General features: G+C 41.2%; 1 protein-coding gene across 1 annotated transcript; it reads left to right on the top strand.

The window, feature by feature from the left end:
* Window positions 1-1,475: 1,475 nt before the first annotated feature.
* On the top strand, window positions 1,476-18,795 carry gnai1 (guanine nucleotide binding protein (G protein), alpha inhibiting activity polypeptide 1). Its single transcript, XM_056367516.1, has 9 exons — window positions 1,476-1,943; window positions 9,017-9,059; window positions 11,131-11,272; window positions 11,673-11,830; window positions 14,322-14,450; window positions 15,634-15,763; window positions 15,993-16,146; window positions 16,826-17,053; window positions 17,540-18,795. The coding sequence occupies exons 1-8, from the start codon at window positions 1,826-1,828 to the stop codon at window positions 17,014-17,016; spliced, it is 1,065 nt and encodes a 354-aa protein (XP_056223491.1). The 5' UTR covers window positions 1,476-1,825; the 3' UTR covers window positions 17,017-17,053; window positions 17,540-18,795.
* Window positions 18,796-23,258: the final 4,463 nt, after the last annotated feature.

Raw genomic sequence — 23,258 nt, 5'->3', positions numbered from 1 at the left:
AAGGCATAATGTTTAGTACACCAAGGGGATTTGTTTGGACATTTTTTTTGAAGAGAACACCACCAGCCTTTAAACTGACTGTTGACTTTGAAGACACACATTTGACTTTCCAACAGGCTTAATTATTTAAACCACAAACAATGGTCATGTACAGCTGAATGGGCAGGTGACAAGACTAACTACCACGGTTAGAGGTTTCGTTTCCATGGGCATGATACATGCTAGAAATGTAGTTATAGTATAGTCTACATAGGTAATGTAGTTTTTATAATCAGAGAAGTATTAATATATATGTATAATATTGTGAATATATATAATGTATTTTTACATATATGTTTATTCAAACTCTTGTTATTGATGCGCACAAGGCAAATTAATGTTATGTTTATTATATCTCAAAATAAAATGTATATGATACAGCCTATAATGTGAAGATTATATGAGCTGTTATTTGGGTAACAGTGAGTAAAGTTTTGGGTGTGCAGGTTCGAAAAGGCGTTTCGCTGTCAAGAAGTTTCCGGTTTGGGCGTCTACCTTCAAAATAAAGGCGTCAGAATTATAAGTTGAACGTTTTCGTACTTAATAGTCACACACACACCAAATGAAAGCTCAGCTTCATGCTTGATTTGAGAAAACTGATTAAACTACACAAATATGTAGCCTGTTTACCTGCAAGAGCTGCATATAGGCTAATAGACAGAAAGCACTGTCACAATTCATCCTTGGTTGTAAGCAAAGGCCTAAAATGCATGCACATAACATGTTTGCCTGCACTTCAACAGTAGGTAAACATTTCAGATTAATTATAAAATAACAGGCTGTCCAAGTCAACTATACTTCACAGGTGGGAATTTTCAGACAAATCCCCGCCCAGACAACTGTCACCCTTAGATTTTTAATGGGAGTGAAAATAAATCCTAGATGAGGATTTTGACACATATATGGGGGGAATCTACATTTTAGTCTCAATTAATTCTGTAGGTAATTTTAGGGTGGTTACCCAACACTGTCAAACACCTTTATTTAACAGTGGAGAGTGAGTGAAAAGGTGACAAAAAAGAGCCCTGATCTGGACATCGTGGAGTCATTCTAGGATGGAGAAACAAAAGCCCTCAAACAATCTATATTCAGATTTTAAAAATGTGCTTGGAACAACATACCTGCCAAATACCTAGAAAAACTTTGTTCAGGTGTACCTCGGAGAATAGGTGCTGTTTAAAGGCATAGGGTGGTCACACCAAATATTGAACTTTTGTACTTTTGCTACACTCTGCTGCACAGTGTAATCCAAACATTATGAAAGACTTGTAAAATAGTATATTATAGTACAGTTATTACAGCAGATAATATTGCAAACAATGTTTAAGTTTGTTTGTGTTTTTAGTATTAGGTTTGTGGAAGTGACACCTTTATTGTGAAGAATCAGGCCGGAAGTCTTATTGTTGTTGCTGCTTGCGGAACACCGCGCGGCTCTCCAGTCGTAGCTGCTCAAACACTACTAGCAGTCAGCGCCGCAACGAATGGAGGCGAACGGGTGGAAGAGACATCACCAAGGAATTGCTTCGCTATCAAAATAGCTCCCCCTCGGATGTAACGAGGATTTTTTTTTAATCTGAAGATATTTCAGCGGGCAAAAGAAAACGCCACACTTTTTTTTGTGAAAAAAGTCGAATCGGTTCCCCTTTCTTCCTGACGAGATCGATTGCCTGTCATTTAAAAAAAGGGCGTGTGTGCGGAGTGAAGGCAGTTTTAACCATTTAATGTAGGTATATAGGGTGTTTTAGACATTTTTTACACGATCTGGGTCTGAAGGACACAGTCGAGGATGGGATGCACACTGAGCACAGAGGACAAGGCGGCGGTGGAGCGCAGTAAAATGATCGACAGGAATCTGCGGGACGACGGGGAGAAGGCAGCCAGGGAGGTCAAGCTGCTGCTGCTCGGTAAGAAGATGGGGGACTCGGTCGGTGGACGAACTTCGCCGTGTGTTCGCCCACAGCTGTGTTAGCTCAGAGGATACGGGAGGGGTTGGGTCGGGTAGGGTGGGGAGACACCCAGCCATGAAACCTACATTAGTGTAGGATCATTTATTTGGTTAATGGTCAATGTTAGGTGGCGTCAGTTGTGAAGTGTGAAAGAGTTTCAATTCCGCATCGCTAGCATACTCCCCTCCTTGCTAGCTACAGTTAACCGTCAACTGTCAACTCTGCCTCTAAATGCCACATAACGTTCTTTCCAAACGGGGGAAAAGACGCTAACTAAACGATTCTAGCCAAAATACCAACAACATAATACCAGTGTGTGCTTATTTGAGAGTTTTAATCCGTCTTATTCAAGTGTTGTGAGAATTACACACATAGCAAGTTTTTTCTTTCTTTTTTTTCCCCCTGCTGTTGGCATCAGGTCCATTCAGCCATCTCTGTAGAGCATTTGTATTGACTAAATCCTTTCAACAATGGCACATTTCCTCTCGTCTGGTCCTGTGCAATGCGGTGAAAATAGGCCTATGGCTCATTAGGGGCCCAGGCCTGACTGAAAACTTTGTTGAGGCCAGACATTTTAGGATATTTAAAGGTTCAATCCCTGTTTTGTTCTTTTTTTTTTTTTTACTTCAAAGTTAAGCTCTTCAGCAGGCTGGGTGGATTTTTCCCTTCCTGTAGTATTACCTACAGTTTCCTGTGTCTGAAAGCCAATTTGTCAATCCTGTTGCCTTGTCTTGTTCTCATCTCAAGTTCTAAAATACGATACATATATGAGTTGTCTGGAAAAGGGCAGGCTTCTTGCGCAAGAAATACAGGAAATTGCAATAATGAAGTGGTACAAATGAAGTCTAATTTAGTTAAAAGCCACTTAAACATGAGCAGAAAATCACAGCCGTTTAAACTAAATTGCCACAGATCAACTTGAATAACAAAGCAGTTGTATGACATTAAATTCTGATGTAGAGATAGTTGCCTCATGAACCTCTCATTACTCTCAGCAATGGCCAATTTTCACTGACCTTTGTTTGCCAACACTGTTTTCAAATCCTACTCCTGTTTATGTAGTGCCTAAGGATCCACCAACCATAGGCTTTTATTTTGGTGAATTGATATATCCCTATAAAACCTACCTCGAGGATGTATTATGAATGGCACAGTACACCCATTAAGGTCTTTTTTTTATTTCATTATGGGATTTCTTGCATTCATTACCACTGTTTTGCCATTTCCTAGCTTGCTCTGACAACCCTGTATGCACAATTACGCGATTTGCTTGCCTTTAAAAGCCAGCCATGTGTAACTGAATGGCATTACTTACATGTGGAGAAACACTGTTACCCTTGTAAATAGAGGCCATAGGTGAAAAACTTTTCCATCAACCCTTGAGGTGGTTGGCTTCGGGAAATGTTGACATGCACACACATGGTATGTGGGTTACCAGGACACAAAGTCTGAAACCAATATCAATAGCGGGCAAACACATGACAGAAGGCACAGAATAGGAGCTGTTAGCTGCTTTTGTGGACAGATTTGTAAGCCGGAGCAAGATAAACAAGATTTCTCCATGGTTTATTTGCACAACTCGGCTCCACATTTGCTACCATTCCTGTTGGTGTTCATCTAAATGACAGAATCTTTACATTTCTTGGGACAGAAGTAACATTTAGTGAGTTTTGTTTGAACCAGAAGGTGCATTTTTCTTGCCACAGGTAGACTAGATTCCTCAGGTGCTTGGAGGCCAGATGGGGCTTGGTGACTTAAGCAGCGAGCAAGTTGGGTCAAGTTTCTGCTATGCTGCTGTAGGGCGGAATATGAGTTTTCATCAGGCGTTGCGCTGACAAAGGCCAGGTAGCTTTACTTCACCCATTCAGTGTTTTTGGTTGAAAAGCCCATTTTGTCGAGATAGTTGTATGCCAGGTCGTGTGGCCCCACGCGTGGCTGCTTCAGCACGACTCCCTGCCATTTATGTTTGATCCATTGAGCATGGTAGCCAGGTAACACACACACACACACACACACACACACACACTGCCTCTTCAGGTTACTGCCTGAAGTGACACACAGACAGGCCGAGACGCCAGGAGAAAGGAAGAGAGGGCCTGTAAGATGAGAGCACTACTAATGACAGAAGCATTAAAAATGAAAAAGCTCCACTGCAGAGGCGAGAGGCCTTAGTTAGGAGTTTTGGGTTGTTTACCCTGCGGATAAACAGTCACTGAAAAGATACTGTTTCAGAGTTGTTGCTTCACCAGCAATTTTGGAGTATACTTTTCTCTAAACACACCGTGTCAACAAAGATAAAGAGTCAACAAAACATGTGGCTTGATAGTAAAAGGCTGCAGAGATGTGAAGAAAACAAAGTCTCCTGTGTATCTCATGGTGGCGACCCCCATACAAAATATGTAGCTATTTGTGTGTGATTTGGTGAGTGGTTCATGTGGTGACCACCTGGTTTTCAAGCGTTGTCCTAAATGTTAATCACAGGCTTACTTGCACTCCCTGTCGCTGGCATGAAATAACTCGGCTGATTTAAAAAAAAAAAAAAAACTTGCAAAATGATTTGAATCTTTGTGTCGGTGCACGCTGTCAAGTTCAAACCTGGTGGCTCAGGTGTCTTTTGTAAAGAGGGAATGTGATCGGAACATTTCTCATTTAGCTCTTATTTTATCTCGTGGACCCAATTATCCTACTATTCATATCTACATGCTAAAATAGATTACAATCTCCTCAGCCTAATTACTCTTTCTATAGCTGTCGTGTTACTGTGGAAAGAACAGGGACTGTGGGAACTGTTCTCTCTTTTAATGTTTCCCATATTTTTAAAAATGATGTAACCATCTCAACTGTGTTACTCATCTTGGAGACTTGGGGAGGGGGGGGGGACCCTCACAATAAACGCGGACAATCAAAGTAGTTCAATTGTTCACATTCCTTTATATCCATTAGGGTTCAACATCCCTGTGAATATTTCAGCTTGTGCCACGGTGTGTGGGAAACAATCTTTTAGCTATTGATCTGCTTGTTGCCAGATCGATCCCTGTGATTTAGCACGGTCATTTCCCCCAGTGGGTAGCTCCGCTCTGAGGATCCTGGAATCCTTCATGAGTGACTCAGACTTAAATCCCCCTAGAGGGAGAGGGAAAGAAGAAAAAAAAAAAAAAGAGGAATTGGATAGTGAGTGAGAGGAACAATAAATCATAAAGGAAAAATGACTGTAGGAGACAGAACGTAAAGGGAGAAGAGGGATGTATATGTCTGAAAGAGAGTGGAGGACTGAGAGAGGGAGACAGGGATGAATAGCGTTGGCTTCATGCTGCTAATGTGGCATCACTAATTTGGTTAGCACATTGTGCCAAACTTCATAAGCCCTGCTTCAATCCTTGGACTGCTCGCACAAAAAGTGGACGTGTACGGGCCGCAGCATGACCCCCACAAACCTCCCCACAAATGTATCTTCATGCCATCGATTTGTCCCCGAAGCGAGCATGAGCTACTTCGAAAAAACTGAATTTTTCTACATTTAATTTTGGTTGGTATGCAAGGACACATTACGAATTCTCCATGAGAATCAGCAGCAACAAATGGTTAATCTGTAAATGGAGAAGGCTGCAGATCGGTAGCCATTTTAAGCACATTTGTCTCCATACTGCCATTGTTATAAAACATTCCTCGTCCTCGCTGCTTTCGTACTCAGAGGAAGATCATCCAGAGGGAGTTCCGAGAAGAAAGATGTGTTTGCGGTTGGCAGATAGAAAAAGCTCTGTTCTCTGAAACGAAAAGAAAAAAAGAAAAGAAAAACCTGTCCGCTTTTCACTGCAATGGTTCGCTTGGATTTTCCTAAAATAGTTTGAACCGCTAGAAACAGAAACCAGCTGCTCCAGTGGTTTTGACTGTGTTGCTGTTTTGGGGTGGGCGTATCAAAGCTGTGGGTGTGTAACATGACTCTGCATGAGGAGCGGTAGGTCAGGCCTGTGGTTCCATGTAACCCTTAGAGGTCTCTGTGTGTGTGTGTGTGTGTGTGTGTGTGTGTGTGTGTGTGTGTGTGTGTGTGTGTGTGTGTGTGTGTGTGTGTGTGTGTGTGTGTGTGTGAGAGAGAGTCAAAACCAGGCCAACTCTTTGTTTTGTGTTCTTCAGGCATAGAAGCTTTGACAGGAGCCACACCCTAATGATATCACTGGTGTTAAGAGGCCAAAGCCGAGTCTCTTACATAAACACATAGCTCGCATGTCATTGATTTATAACGAAAAGTTATGTACCAGGATTTATGATATCTGTCCAATTTTAACCATAGGAATGCACAGAATTAGTGGGTAGGCTGGTTCTCGTTTCTGTGAACTGAGCCACAAACAGTAGTGGCAAAAAAATCTGACACAAGTTGCTTCCACATTTTCACAATTACAATATGTTAATGTCATGATTCATTGAACATCACTGTTTATTTTGGCTTTGTTATACAAGATGAGCATAAGTATTTCTCAACAGTTCGCACAAAAGTCAGAATCATTTGATTTATCTTGAATTTGAGGAGATTTGGAAATTAGAAAAGCTTTTTTGTTGACTCTGTTTTGGAATAACTACTACAAAATAAAAATAAAAAAATTTCTGATTGATGTGAATAGGGCTGCATTTATTATTTTAATTAATCTGCTGATCTTCCCGATCACAATTTCATTGTTTTTCCCAGTCTGAAAGTCAAAAAACCCAGAGATTCAGTTTACAATGATCTAACATGGAGAAAATCAGCACACGATCACATTTGACTAGCTAAAACCAGAAAATATTTGGGACATTTTCAAGATAAATAACTAGTAATGAAAGAATATTCAGCAATTCTTTTTTTTTTTTTTCTCAATAGTATTTTTGGCGCAGAGGTCCCTGTTTAAAAAGTATACGTAACCTTTTAGCAAACAAAGCAGTAAAAGCCACCAGAAACCACAGAGAAGTCACATTACAAGCAGTTAGCTCAAAGTTTCCTTTATAAGGAGGTTACTTTGAATTCAGAATGAGCTCATCGCCTGCCCTAAGTGGATTTTCATGCGTCCCACAGTGAGAGGAGTTTGTCGGAATGTGAAGTGTCTGTGGCATTGTGAAAATGACTGTCGGGCAGGCCGAGGGGTGCAACTGTGCCAGCTCAGTGGCCAACCATGCCCAGTCAAGCAGCATATCTGCCGTGTGTGTGTGTGTGTGTGTGTGTGTGTGTGTGTGTGTGTGTGTGTGTGTGTGTGTGTGTATGTGTGTGTGTGTGTGTGAATGTGTGTGTGTGTGTGTGAGAGTCCCTCAGGGATTCACACAGCCGAGTATTTGGCCTCAGAGCACAGGGAGCTGCCACTGTACCATCACCTCCCCCCCCTTCAGGGCGCTCCGGCACCCGAGTGGTGACACGTAATTAAAATAATGTGTCCTCAGGTGAATCTCATCCAATTATACTGAAGGTGAAGTGCCAGGCCTGTACTATCAGCATGCAGTTACTGCTGAGGGAGAGTTTGTAGGAATGCAGACACATGCACACTGCAGTGGGATGTTTATGTATTTATTTATTCATTTTGTGGAATTCAGACTTTTATAAATAAAGCTCAGGAGAAGCTGTAACTCACAGCATGAAGCAGGCGCACCAACAAGTGGCATGTATCAAAAATGCAGTGTTGTATTTTTTTTTTTTTTTATGTTTTTGCAACACCAGGGAAAGTGGAACTAGATTAAGCAGATGATTTATTATGCAAGAGCAAACCATCTTGTCTCTGCTGACAGTGTCACGAGGTAACAGATAGTGCTAGGTTTCATGATATGATTCCACTTCCTCTTATTCCGTTTCTAGAGCTGGGGCTGTTTACTCTGGGAATAGTCTCTCTCAAGTGGTTTGGAAAATCTTCCCTAGTGGCAGGGGAGCGTTACATCAGTGACAACCGGCCAATAACCGATTCTGTGGTGCTGTAATATGAGGACATTGAGTGCACATTAGTAGATGTAATGTAGTTTATGGTAATACCCATTAGAGCGCAAGAGTCTAATGAATGTGGTCGTCACAGATGACTTTGATTGGAAAAAGAAAAATGTTAATAAAAGCACACTTCCAAGTGACTGGTTATGAGTGCATCAAGTACAGTAGGGGGGGGGGAGCAGCAGATGCATAATACATAATGGTCTCGGTGGAAGCCAACATGTCTCACACACACACACACACAAACACACACACACACACACACACACAAACGCACAACCACAAAGCCTCCTCAGGTGACTGTGGCCTCACACTAGAGATGTCCTGGATATAACGAGAGCAGTTGCCATGGCACTGTGACGTTTGAGAGATCTGTAGAGCAAAAGCCGCGCCGACAGACTGATTCCCATTATACTCTCCCCATGTATCCCCCCCACCACCTTCCCCCGCTCTGTTCATCATAGCATTGTCTCATCGGTCAACTCTGACGGTAGTCGATCTAATCAGGCGCCGGCGCCGAGTGCCCACCCATCCTGAAGAGACACCATGTTTTTCGGCAATTCACAGCGCCATCAATAATGATCTGTTTTACCGTTAAGTTGTGCGCCACATAAAGGCCAAGAGCCGCCACACGCTGAGACACCATGAAGTGAAGTCTTTTGCTGATGAAATTCCAAATACACACACTGTTGCCTATACAATGTCAAGATTTATTCACAGCAAAGTAGAGGGTGTCTTCTGACCCAGCTCGCCAGTTTTGACTAATCAGTATATTACGCTGGAATTGCATGAAACTGAGGCCGAAACAGAGGTTTAAAGGCTCCTTTTAACTTCAGCACACACATAACACACACTCTTGTTTCTCAGTTCTCCTTTCAAGAGTTGGTTTTTCTAAGGTTTCAGTTTCATGGTTCCTCATTATGCCATTAGGCCACATTAGATCATTCACTGTATAAAATCATAGTAAGTGCTTATTTCTTTGAATTACACAGAAAAGGAAGTGTGCTTGTTGATATAAGGGTTAAAACACAGGAAAATATTAACCTCTTGAGATATTTACACTCTAATAAACCTCTTTTTCTTCTGTCTTTTCTAGGTGCTGGTGAATCAGGGAAAAGTACAATCGTCAAGCAGATGAAGTGAGTGTTGCATCTAATCGTTCTACACACCGAACAGTCGAACTCTTTCTTCCTCCAGTGTATCAACAATGACTTCTTGCATCAGATATGCATAATGGCAGCTCACTAGATATCATTTTCAAAGAGTATTCATTTTCCACAACACAAACAGTGTCAAACACCAATCATGCTTTTACCGCGTCTCTCTGGGTAATATTACGCTCTGCGACTCGCACTACAAACAGGTACCATCCGTAATGAATCATGAAGACAAGCCAGCAGAATGCATTAGGATAGACTCAGACACACTCATCAATCAGCAGACATAGACGTGCCAGAGGCGTGGCATTTTTTTACATTTTTAAGCAGCTGCTCTGCTGTGATATTGCTTTTTCTATTGGCTCCTTACCTGTGAAGGATGTGCTGAACGCTGCTCCTGTAGACCTGTTATTTTCCTCACCACTGTGAAATCCGTTTAATGTAAGGGAAGTATTTACTTCACATCTTTTACCATAATACAGCTAACAGATCTACATGTTGCTTCGTGTGTTTCCTGAAAGCCTTATGATTGTCTGTATTTTTCTTATTTAAAATAAATCCCATGAAAAGGCCCCAACCGACTATGAATTGATGCTTCTAACTGGGGCTGAAAAATGACTCGAAATATTATCAAAATCACAAAATGACCAAGTGCCATATTCCAATCGTAGGAGCTGCAATTTTGGTAAAAAATAGGTAGATTTAGGTAAAATGTGTCACAACATGCCATAAATGAAGCATTGTGGTGCTGCAGAGATCCCCCGGCCTACAAATCATATTCTGCAGATGTGAAGGGAAGTGCTTGTTTGGTATAAACCATAACAAAAATCACATCACCATTATTTTTATATTTTTTTCCAGTGAAAATCAAAAGCAAAAATGACCATTCCAACTGAAATTGTGACTCAATATCTTTTCTCAACTTGTAGCCTCTCGTTAGTGAGGATCTGCTGCTTTTCTTTGTCTGTTGTTAATATATTTTGGAGCTTTTAAACTGTTACTTGAACAAAACAAGCCATTTTGAAAATGCCATCTTGGGCTTTTGGAGCTTGTGACTAGAGGAAATAATAGGGAGATTAATCAATAATGAAAATACTTGTTATTTGCAGCCCATGTTTTGCCTGTGTCGTTAAAGCCTGATCGAGCTTATTAAGACCTATGGTTTTGTCCAATAACTAATAAAAAAAAACAAAACACTGTTGCACTGGGTGATGTTCCTTCATTACTGTAAATACGGCCACTTATTTTTTATTTGAAGTCAATCCCACATTCACTGCCCTACTGCCATAAATACTCACTAACACAACAAACCTGTAGCTGAGAATAGTCCCAAACAAATGCCCTAATTACTGCTGTTTAAGTAACAATTTTCTAAAAACAGCTGTGTCCAGCTGTTTTAGGAGACTTTAGCCTTTTTTTTAACATCTTCAGGAGGAACAAATGAGCTTGAAGCTGAGAGCTGCAGACAGGGACTGGAAGTCCAAAGTTACAGAGAGGTGGACTAACACCTCGGTGGGATTTTATTAACAATAAAAAAAAAAATAGGACAATGCCAGTTTTTCCTTTAACTGCAAAATTGTTTCTTAAAAGGTAAAATAAATGTTGGAACCCAATACATTCATTTTACATAGTGTGCATTCAGATGATGCTTTTATCGTAGAGTAACTGACACTGAGTGCAACTGTAAGAAAAGCTTCTTTTCCCTGGATGACCATAATTTAAGCAGACAAAAATGAGGAGCATAGAGATCAGGGCCACTGTGGCCTGGCAATATTTCTGCGGAAGTAACAATGAGCATGTAAGGTCATAGTGTTACAAGAAAGATTAAATAAGAGCTGAGGAGAAAAATAAGTCTGAGAAAGAGATTTCTAAGAAAGTAGACACATCACTGAGTGGAGAGAATTTACTGTGAAAAGATTAGTTTTCTGTCTCTGACGGTCGCAGTTGGAACAATTTTGTCAATGCCGTTTTGTTGCTGTAACAGGCCACGTTTCTGCCATGCATGAAAATGGCTCTACCGCTGACCAGCTTTTTCTTCCCCCCTTCTCTGCAGGATCATCCATGAGGCGGGCTACTCAGAAGAGGAATGTAAGCAGTACAAGGCTGTGGTCTACAGCAACACTATCCAGTCCATCATCGCCATCATCAGAGCCATGGGGCGCCTCAAGATTGACTTTGGCGATGCCGCAAGAGCTGTGAGTGAGGGCGAAAGAGGGAGAGAGAGAGAGATATGTAATTTATTTGGTTTAAAGTAGAAACCTGAAGTGAATTTGTGGTGGATACTAACATTGAATACTCAGCAAATGCTTAGGTTTGAATGTAGTCATGGTTTTCAGAGGTCATTTCAGGTCGTTTAAAATGTATTGTAATGGTTAAAAGTCAAATTAGGTGATGTGACGTTATGTTGTCGCTGTCACATATGCAGAAGACATGACAGTAAAATAGTTATTGTTCAGCAAATGTCTCTGAAATGTCCTTATAACCCTGTAACTGGGATTTCAACTTGGTAGCAGATTAATGCTAACTATAATGGTGATGCAATGACTTTGGTGGTTGATTTTCTTGATATTGACACCACCCTGAATCCTCTCCTAGGATGATGCACGACAGCTGTTTGTGCTGGCGGGCTCCGCAGAGGAAGGCTTCATGACGGCAGAGCTGGCCGGTGTCATTAAGCGGCTCTGGAGGGACGGAGGTGTTCAAGCCTGCTTCAGCCGCTCCCGCGAATATCAGCTCAACGACTCGGCGGCATAGTGAGTCACACAGACACACACAAACACACACACATACACATAAACAACCTAGGTAACAGTTGCAGGGTTTGCCAAAATCGTGAGTCACCCGCTGAACAGACCCGATGGCCCTGAACACGGCAATTTATGTTAACCACTTTTAATGACAAAGTCTTTCACATCACTCGAGCAGAAGCCCAAATTACTGCCATTCCACTGCAAACACACAGAAACCTGATGCCATAAATAGCCAAACACATGTTGTCCCAGCCTTCAGCCATGTTCAGAGAGCAGAAAGCTACCGTACCGTGCATCTGTCTGGACTTTTAGACTGTCAATATTTGCCCTCCTTTGCCAACCCTGAAGAGCAGTGGCTGGAAAGACTATTTAAGCTTTGACCTTACACCTCAGCACAAGAGTATTCGCCACTGTGCTTAAAAAGTGAAAAGAAAATCACACAAACACAGAGATAATTCTCTCAACTGTCCCGTTGTTTTTCTTGACCAGCCTGAAAATGGTATATATTGTGCAAGAGCCCTTGGCACTGGATCAAATGATATCATCACAAGGCGAGTTTTGTTGGGAGAAAAGCCATTTGCCTTGTTTTTTTGCTGCCGTGGAACAAACATGAGTGGTTACGGCACAGGCCGAGGGAAGGCAGTAGTTGGCCATTTTCTAATTGGTTCCTTTAATCCTGCTGTCCAGGGGCTTTTCATGAATAGGAAACACCATTGTTAAACCTAGTATGTTTCACTTCACTTAATGCCTTGGAAGACAAACAAAATGGCTGTTAACTTGAAGGGGAGATTACTTGTGTTTGTCTGCTAGTTACAAGAGGTCACTAATCTTTCTCCTTTGAAATTTATCAGCAGTAACCTTGAGGTAGCAGCCTGGGTCATGATATGTCCAGATTGTGTAGGTTTGCATGTGATGTCCTGTGTGGGCAAAGCAGATGCACCCATATAAATCTTGTTATATAAATCTGTAAAAGCTGTAAGCAGAGGCACCAACATTTAGGGGTTTTTCATGAAAGAGTTTTAATATTTAGATGGTTGCTATAGCGCCAGAGTGAGAGCCAATGATCATTTTGTCTGCAGAATGCATTTTCATTCATTTGTCACAGTTACTTTTAGAAATGCGGTTTCTTTTTTTCATTTGTTATGAAAGTTCCTGCCATGGAAAAATGTCTCATGGCTGCAGCTCACCATTATTTTAATTATCGTGTTCTGTTGATTATTTTCGGTTTGTTTGATGTTTGACCAACAGTTCAAAACTCGAAGATAATGAGTTTAGTAACATAGAACACTAAGAAAATTAGTAAAAACGTTTCATTTGAGGAGCTTGAACCAGGGAATTTTTCACATTTTGTTACTTAAACAATTCAATTTTCTGTCAATCAACTAATTGATTAATCAATTAATCATTCAATGAAAATGTCTCATATGCACTGTTGGTATGCATAAGAATTGCATATGAAACATTAAGAAGATTGCCAAAATATCATGATAAATTAATAAAAATTCAATTCATATATTTGCAGCTGGTACAGTTCACCTGGGAAATTAAAAAAAAAAAAAATATATATATATATATATATATATATATATATATATATATATATAATACATACAGTTCACATACAGTACATAACAGTTTTTTGAGATGGTTGCAGTAGCGCAAGAGTCAAAGAGTGCAAAGGTTTTACTGTGCAAAGGTTTGGGGAGTTTTGTTGACGGGGCAATAGTTTTAGAAATCAGAACAAAAGAAGAATGAAAAACGTGTTAAAATGGATAAAGAATTCATTCTCTCATGATCCTATTCAGGACCATGAGAACACTAGAGTCTATCCCAGCAGGTATTTGGCAAAATGTGGAACAGCACCCTCGACAGATGGCTTGTCCATTCCAGGACTAACACGTTCACACTTGTATGTAGGACGTTTCCAACTCAGCTGCATATTAGACCCAGGGAGGAGCCCAGAGGGAATCTACCAAACAGAGAGAAAACAATGCACATTCCCCACTGAAAAGTCCAGAGCTCAGATTTAAACCCAGGATCTGTTTGCTGCGAGGCAACATCTCTAACCACTAAGTCACTGTGCCGTCATGTCTAAATTTAACAGAGACGAGTTTTATATCTTATCTCTTAAAATGCGTGTCCAGAGTTTTAAAGCTCAATTTTACTGCAGCAGAAAATAACTCAATTTCACAACATGTGTAGTCATCTGAGCTTAACTGGTTTCTCAGTAAAATGTGTTACAAAGAGTGTTTCACCCAGGAAGGTTGAATCATGACTTGTTTTCAGCCTGAAACTTGCAATCCAACCAGAATTATCTTTGAGAATGCTTTGGGAGTTGTTTGTTACACTCTTGACCTTGATACTTCTGACACAAATTTTCCCACTTGTTTCCCCCTCCTGCTCTTTTTCACTCCCTCTTTTTTTCCTCTCCTTTCTTCTCCTGTTTTTTGTTTTCCCTCCTTAACTCCTCCTGCTCTTTGCGTCCTTCCCTCAGCTACTTGAACGACTTGGACAGGATATCCCAGGCCACCTACATCCCAACTCAGCAGGATGTCCTGAGGACTCGGGTCAAAACCACGGGCATTGTGGAGACGCACTTCACATTCAAGGACCTGCACTTCAAGTGAGAATTTCTTCACTGTAACAACTGGCTCGAGCTCAAAGTGTTTTACATGATGGCTTAATTGGGTTTCCTTCCTGTCACTGACTCATTCGCTCCCATAGAAATTCCCTTTTGTGCATGTATAGCTGTAAGTTGTGACACAGTGTGTGAGGGTGTTGCGCACATCAGTGATGACTCAGTTATGGCCCTCTGTTGAAAAAAAAAAGAAAACAGACAGGAAGTGGGGGCAGTAGGCTTGATGATGTCATGATAGCAGAAGTTTGGTGGCTGATGCCGTTGCCATTAAAAGTCACACTGCCGGCCACAAGACACAAGGGAGAAATTCCATGTTATTTTTTCCCATAAACACACACGCACATACAAATAGGAAGCCTTGCTCAGTGTTTCTGTCTTTTCTAAATACACAACATAATGTACTGTACCATTGTGCAGTATATTAATGTGAAGGATGTCAGTCAAGATGAATGTTTTTGTTTATTTGATTTTCAGTGGTTTACAGGCTTTTGAGTGTTAATTATTTATTCATTATTTTCCGTGATAATCTGCTTTTTACACCGATTACATGTGGGACTTGTCTATTTTCTACTTCTACTTTGCTTTTTTTCTAAGCAGACTAACTGGAGCTGTTACAGAAGCTAAATGCAGCTTTTGTTTCTCTTAACCATACCACAGTTACATGCATTTTTTTTCTGATTATTTCATACAGTGGCCCTTCGGAATCTGATTCGAAAATGCTCATTGCTTTGAATGAGCTAGCCTTTTCTAAATTGTCCTGAATGGGAGAGATGCATGAAGATCAGAATAGGCCGACATTGAACATTTCCATACAGGCAGTAAAATAACCCACATTCATGCCTCTTGGCTGAACAAATAAGAAATACAGTGCAAAAGCCAGAAGTCTGTTCCTCTTCAGAATCTTCTTTTTCTTCTGCCGTAACACAGTCATTGTGTGAACTGTTCTCTACAGACGTTTGCTGGACAGATGCATATTTATTTCCCTTTTAACATTTACTATTATCAACAGACATAATAACTCCTCCACAAATTTCTTTTTGCCTTTGGGCTCCATAAACAATGCTTGTATTGTATTGTATTTTACTATTGTATTATTTCACTGTATTGTGTTGTATGTATGAATGCTGAGGAACATGTTAACAGTTATAGTTCCCTCCCCCCTCTCCAGAATGTTTGATGTTGGCGGTCAGCGATCTGAGAGGAAGAAGTGGATCCACTGCTTTGAGGGTGTGACCGCCATCATCTTCTGCGTGGCCCTCAGTGACTATGACCTGGTGCTGGCTGAGGATGAGGAGATGGTGAGTGGTGCAGCCCCTGACTCATGGAGGAAAGATGATAGCAAGGCAGTCTGTGTTTAGGCACAGCGGGAACTCGTGTTTACTGGAATCGTGATGGGTCAGAGGAGTAGAAATAAAGGATAGGCTCCATACAAGCTCTGTTCCATGTTTATGGATCAGTGATCACACAACTCGCTTTTCCAGTGTGAAAGCACAATGAACCGACGTCATCTTTTCTTCTTCCCACCAGAACCGGATGCATGAGAGTATGAAGCTGTTTGACAGCATCTGCAACAACAAGTGGTTCACGGACACCTCCATCATCCTCTTCCTCAACAAGAAGGACCTGTTCGAGGAGAAGATCAAGAAGAGTCCTCTCACCATCTGCTACCCAGAATATGCCGGTGAGACTGGGAGGATTTTGCAGAAAATGTTTTGTTTTTTTGGGCTTTTATGCCTTTAATGGACAGCACAGTGGAGAGTGACAGGAAACGGGGAGGCAGAGAGAGGGGGAATGACATGCAGCGAAGGGCCGTCCGATGCAGGATTCGAACCGGGGCCGACTGCAGCGAGGACTGTAGCCTCTACACATGGGGCGCCTGCTTAAACCACTACGCTACACGACGCCCCTGCAGAAAATGTTTTGACGAAAGTACCAGAAATTTCCCCAAGATAAACTAATGATGATGAATGTTTTCAAAAAGTTTAATGTGTGCGTTCTGCCATAGCTGTGGATTAAAAATGACTAATATAATGATGATATATAATATTTGATCGTTTGTGACCTTTATAGATGCTGGTAGGGCGATTTTATTACCTTTGGAGGAGCAAGGCTAGCTGTTTTACAGTGTGCATACTAAGCTAAGCTAAACAGCTGCTGGCTGTATCTATTATTTTTATGAATTATTCCTTTAAGCATTCAGTCTTGAGAGGAAAACATATGATGACAATAAATGTTCAGTTAAATGTTGCGTTTCCAGGATGATGCTCAGCCGTGTCACTCAGTCCTCGAATACTACAAATATACAATTTAAATGCCTTTACTTCCTGACTGCTTCACTTCCTGCTCCGCGTCTTTTCCAGGCTCCAACACGTACGAGGAAGCAGCTGCGTACATCCAGTGTCAGTTTGAGGACCTGAACAAGAGGAAGGACACCAAGGAGATCTACACCCACTTCACCTGCGCCACGGACACCAAGAATGTGCAGTTTGTCTTCGATGCCGTCACCGATGTCATCATCAAGAACAACCTGAAAGACTGTGGTCTCTTCTGAGGATAATGACGATGAAGACGACAACCCTTTTTTCTTGGTAAGGAACCTTCATCATCGTGTGTGTGTGTGTGTGTATGTGGCTCTGCGTCACGGATGAGGACACATGACGGGATTATGAATGAATGCGTGTTCACTGTAGCATCAGGATGCAGTGGGAGTTGCTGATTAAACCATTTGGGAGCCTGGTTTAAATGTCTTCCTGTGCAATCTAGCTCCTCTATTGCAATTGTTTTTAACAAATTGGCTTCCAATGGTTTTGTTTCCAGAGCTTAAGCATTCAGAATTATGGAAGAGCATAGCTTGACTTGACCAAAGATGCAGCGTAATGAAATCTATAATTTAATCACTGAATCACTGAAATGATTGCCTTTCTTTATGGGAGGATTAAACATTTTCTGCTCCACTTAGATATTTGTGAAATGATAACAGCAAGGTTGAGCTCTCTAGAACATGTCTTTAAATTGATCCATCCCTCCTTTTTAACCACCTTTCTTCAATTTTCTTTCTCCTCTTCTCTCCTTAGGCAGTGGAGCCAGCTTATTGTGCATCTTTGGTGGGGAAGATGAGAAGAGTCGGGAGGATCAGTCACGGACCAGTGCTGTACTATATGCCACTTTTAACAGCTTTATTTATGTTTTTGTCTTGGAACATTTTGAACTAGCGTTACGACATTTGTGTAGGATGTTTGTATCATTGTAAAAACGTCACAGCAAATTTTCGCACATTTTGTTTATTTCCTGATTTGTTTTTTTTTGGTATTGTTTTAAATTTTTGAGGAGAAGGAGGAGATCATTTTTTTGCTGTTCCTTCTGCCGCTGTCTCTGGAAAAGGAAACTTTGCTATTGATGGAAATGCTTCTTTTCTTCCTTCCATACAACCAAAAAGGGAAGAAAAGAGGTACAACTTTGAGTCCAGTTTGTTGGTACTTGTGCCTTCGCATGCCTTTCACTGCGGTCGTAGTCCTAATGCTTGTTCTGTTGCCTGCTGAATTGTTCTAAACATAAAGAGGTAAACTGTTTTCATATGTTAGTGTCCCTGCTATCTTCTATGTGCACACCACTGAGCTATCAGGACGAGGAGGAGGATTTCCCTCTGGTCTAAAGGTACATGGGTCTCCATGGTGACCAACATGTAGCCTCCACAGTCCCCTACCCCCACCCCCACCCCCACCCGCCATGACAATGGAGGGCCTCACTGGCCGATCACACAGTACAATGCTGAGATGTATATTGTTACATTTACCCCACAAATCTGGGGTTCAGGTTTTTAAACAGTGTATAAAATATCCATTCTTCCCAACCATTCAGAAAATGGTTAGTCAAGGCACTGAGCTTATAATACGCTCAAGTGTTAAAAGTACAAAGACCAGAGTAGGCACATTTTACTGTATATTTTAATGTATTTGGTGTTAAGGAGATAAAAAACTGAACCACAGAAAAAGATGGTTGTAAAGGTAAGGATGAGGTCTGGAATGTTTTGAGTTTCAGATGCCATTCTTGGATCTTATCCAGTGATGATTTGGGAGTAGAGGTGCTGCTTGAGGATCCATGAAAACTTTCATTCAGGTGACGGAAACAAAGACGGTCAAGGGAAGCCTGATCTGTGATTTTTAGATCAGTACTACTTTGCCAAGAAGAGTGGTGATAAATACGATCCTGGATCTGTTCATATAAAGAAACTGCCACAACTGTCAATGTATGTGTATGTTCTCCACGAAAGGAGAATCTTTGTAGACTCATCTCCCTTATTTTGCTAATAAAAACCATTTACAAACATGGAGTTGAGAGCATTTTCTCTTCAATATGCTTAAAGATTAGTTCTTTTCTTCTTACACGATGCTTTTATCAGATAATAGGTCGCACACTCCTGCTTTGATGCTTTTGTATTGGTGTGGTTAGACTGTGCCATTCATCAGCCACTTCACACCCTCATGAATGGCGGGCCTGCCACCATGTACTGTTCATACTTTGTGCCTTATGAACTGAAAGACCTTGTCTCCTTACAGGGAGTCCCACACAGGCAATTAAAGATAATGTCAGTTCTGCACAAAACCTCCATCTCATTTCTATTCCTGTGTGGCCTTTACAGCTGTGTCACCTGCAGTAGTACTCAATACAGAGGCCTGTTAGGATGAAAATTTATCATGCCTGAACATTTGGGTCACAGCAAGAAGGTTGACGTTTGTGTACTAATGATGGAAACCACCTTAATCTTATTTTCCTATTTGCTCATGACTGTGATGTAAGAGCATTAGTAAGGCTGTCTCCACACTGTGACCGGTGTGTATATTTGACTTGTGTCACCCTAACAATTTGCATTGTAAATGTGCTGTGACATGACCTGAGAATGCCGTCAGTGATATGGCAAAGATGCTTGTTTACACTACAGTTGACACAGAGCATTTTTCCCCATTCATTCAGAGTTGTGTAAGGACACTTTTCACATATACATTTCTACACAACTTTTCTTCTGTTCTGGTCTTCACTGTCTCCTGGCTCTTTAATGTTGCACTGTGTTCTTCAGCTAGCTGCCAAATTTGTTTGACATTTGACTCTGGGCAGGTAGCATGGAGACTTCCAGTGTCAAAAAAGTATGGTATAGAAACTAAAGAGTGACTACACTCAACCAGAACAGTAAAGTTGTAGGCTATTAAAACCGACGAGATAGGGCGTCGTGTGGTGTAGTGGTCTAAGCAGGCGCCCCATGTGTAGAGGCTACAGTCCTCGCTGCAGTTGGCCCCGGTTCGAGTCCCGCATCGGACGGCCTTTGCTGCATGTCATTCCCCCTCTCCCTGCCGCCCCATTTCCCGTCTCTCTCCACTATCCTGTCCAATAAAAGCCCAAAAAAATATACTTAAAAAAAAAAAAAACCGACGAGATAAATTAAAAGATGCTAGAAATTGCTGAGGACTGATAAAAACTTCAACTTCTTTTCCCTCGCCATCTTGCAGCAAGTCGTTTGAATCGCTGCGAATATAAATGAACAGATAAGCAGGGGAATGGTAGCATATCATGCTAGCTGCTTTTATTAAACCTCGTGTTTAAACAACGGCAAAATTGTCATATCACTACGCTATGATTCGTCATAGCTCCACCACAACCCGCACTATTTCCCCCATCACACTGTAAGTACAGTGTAGACGCAAAATTAGAATGGTTCTTCTTTACATGTGCCATCTTACAGGAAGTCTGAATGCCTGAAGTCTGAATGCCTGAACATTTGGGTCACAGCAAGAAGGTTGACTTGTGTGTACTGATGATGGAAACCACCTTAATCTTATTTTCCTATTTGCTAATGACTGTGATGTAAGAGCACTAGTAAGGCTGTCTCCACACTGTGACTGGTGTGTATATTTGACTTGTGTCACCCTAACAATTTGCATTGTAAATGTGCTGTGACATGACCTGAGAATGCCGTCAGTGATATGGCACAGATGCTTGTTTACACTACAATTGACACAGAGCATTTTTCCCCATTCATTCAGAGTTGTGTAAGGCCACCTGGCACATGTAAATACATTTCTACACACCTTTTCTTCTGTTTTGGTCTTCACCGTCTCCTGGCTCTTTAATGTTGCACTGTGTTCTTCAGCTAGCTGCCAAATTTGTTTGACATTTGACTCTGGGCAGGTAGCATGGAGGCTTCCAGTGTCAAAAAAGTATGGTATAGAAACTAAAGAGTGACTACACTCAACCAGAACAGTAAAGTTGTAGGCTATTAAAACCGACGAGATAAATTAAAAGATGCTAGAAATTGCTGAGGACTGATAAAAACTTCAACTTCTTTTCCCTCGCCATCTTGCAGCAAGTCGTTTGAATCGCTGCGAATATAAATGAACAGATAAGCAGGGGAATGGTAGCATATCATGCTAGCTGCTTTTATTAAACCTCGTGTTTAAACAACGGCAAAATTGTCATATCACTACGCTATGATTCGTCATAGCTCCACCACAACCCGCACTATTTCCCCCATCACACTGTAAGTACAGTGTAGACGCAAAATTAGAATGGTTCTTCTTTACATGTGCCATCTTACAGGAAGTCTGAATGCCTGAAGTCTGAATGCCTGAACATTTGGGTCACAGCAAGAAGGTTGACTTGTGTGTACTGATGATGGAAACCACCTTAATCTTATTTTCCTATTTGCTAATGACTGTGATGTAAGAGCACTAGTAAGGCTGTCTCCACACTGTGACTGGTGTGTATATTTGACTTGTGTCACCCTAACAATTTGCATTGTAAATGTGCTGTGACATGACCTGAGAATGCCGTCAGTGATATGGCACAGATGCTTGTTTACACTACAATTGACACAGAGCATTTTTTCCCATTCATTCAGAGTTGTGTAAGGCCACCTGGCACATGTAAATACATTTCTACACACCTTTTCTTCTGTTTTGGTCTTCACCGTCTCCTGGCTCTTTAATGTTGCACTGTGTTCTTCAGCTAGCTGCCAAATTTGTTTGACATTTGACTCTGGGCAGGTAGCATGGAGGCTTCCAGTGTCAAAAAAGTATGGTATAGAAACTAAAGAGTGACTACACTCAACCAGAACAGTAAAGTTGTAGGCTATTAAAACCGACGAGATAAATTAAAAGATGCTAGAAATTGCTGAGGACTGATAAAAACTTCAACTTCTTTTCCATCGCCATCTTGCAGCAAGTCGTTTGAATCGCTGCAAATATAAATGAACAGATAAGCAGGGAAATGGTAGCATATCATGCTAGCCGCTTTTATTAAACCTCGTGTTTAAACAACGGCAAAATTGTCAAATCACTACACTATGAATCGTCATAGCTCCACCACAACCCGCACTATTTCCCCCATCACACTGTAAGTTCAGTGTGGACGCAAAATTAGCATGGTTCTTCTTTACATGCGCCATCTTACAGGAAGTCGTTTGAATCGCCATTAATATAAAAGTATAGCTCAGAAGGGGAATGATAGCATATCAAGATAGTTGGTTTTTATTTATCTTTACGTTTAAATAACGGCAAAAAAAAAAAAAAACTTTGTCCCATCACTCAGCCATGAATCCTCAAAGCTCCGCCACGTCACGTGACGTGGACGTTAAGTGATTCTTTACATTCGCCATCTTGGAGGAAGTCGTTTGAATCGCCGAGAATGTAGAAATATATATTAGCAGCGGAATCGGAGTCTGACAATCTAGCTGCTTTTCTTCAACCTCATGTTCAAATAAGTTAGTCACAGTACAACAGCCATGAATTCTTAAAAGTGTGCCACGACCTGCGCCCCCCCACCCCCCTATTCACACGGTAAGTAGAGAGGGCTGTGGATGCTAAATCAAATTAACAGCAGGTATTTTTAATGACAGTGGACTTAAAATAACTCATTTAACATGAAGTTAAACCTTCGTTACACATTTCTCCAGATGAATGGTGTCCCACAGGCCTGTCATTCTTCCCAGAACTGACTAAATTGGACCAAAGTGAAATAATTTCCGTGCAGTCATTTCAGGTAGGCCATTTACATTTTTAGTTCCTGCTGTGTTGCTTATTTTAGCTCATTGTGCACAAGTGTTGGCTGTTTCTGTGACACTGCAAGGAGGTATGGTTATTTGGTCCTCCTGTTTTTCTATGTTCACCCACAATATGATTTCTGGATGAAATACTGTTTTAAAGCAGAATTAAATGGAAACTTAGCTATTTAACTTTGGCTATATAGTGGACACTGAATGCAACACTACTGTTTAGCATGTAGCTAACATACTAAGCCATAGTAGCACTGGTGGAAAAGAGTCACATGTCAGCGAACTGACTCATCAATATTTACCTACAGTTTGCTAACATTTGGGCACATTAGCAACCTCAGGCTACCAGAATAAGTGATGAGCAATAGGATGTGTTATTGCTAATGAATTCACTTTTTATTTGTAAGAAGAAGAATGTGTGTCTCTCTAAAGTCTCACCATAAAGGAAGTCTCTGCAAAGTTATTTTAAGAAAGACAGAAAGTACTGCTTTCATTGCCTGTCTTGACATAAGTGATGCCCTTTTCAATTGCATTTTAAGCGATTTGGCACCACAGACACATTGCATGTGTGGGTTGTTGCACACAACAGTGAACACTGCTGATTTGCATGTGTGCTGGCACTCTCCTGAGCCGCAGCGTTAACCCTGGCATCCCCATGTTTGAGCTTTTATGACAGCTTGACAGTTCAAGGAGTAACAAGTCTGAGGGAGATAAATGAGAAGGCTGGGTTTAGGCTGGGTTTATGTGAAGGC

Source organism: Seriola aureovittata, chromosome 22, assembly GCF_021018895.1.
Source record: "Seriola aureovittata isolate HTS-2021-v1 ecotype China chromosome 22, ASM2101889v1, whole genome shotgun sequence".
In the NCBI taxonomy this organism is placed as follows: Eukaryota; Metazoa; Chordata; class Actinopteri; order Carangiformes; family Carangidae; genus Seriola; species Seriola aureovittata.
This window is presented reverse-complemented; position numbering and strand designations above follow the sequence as displayed.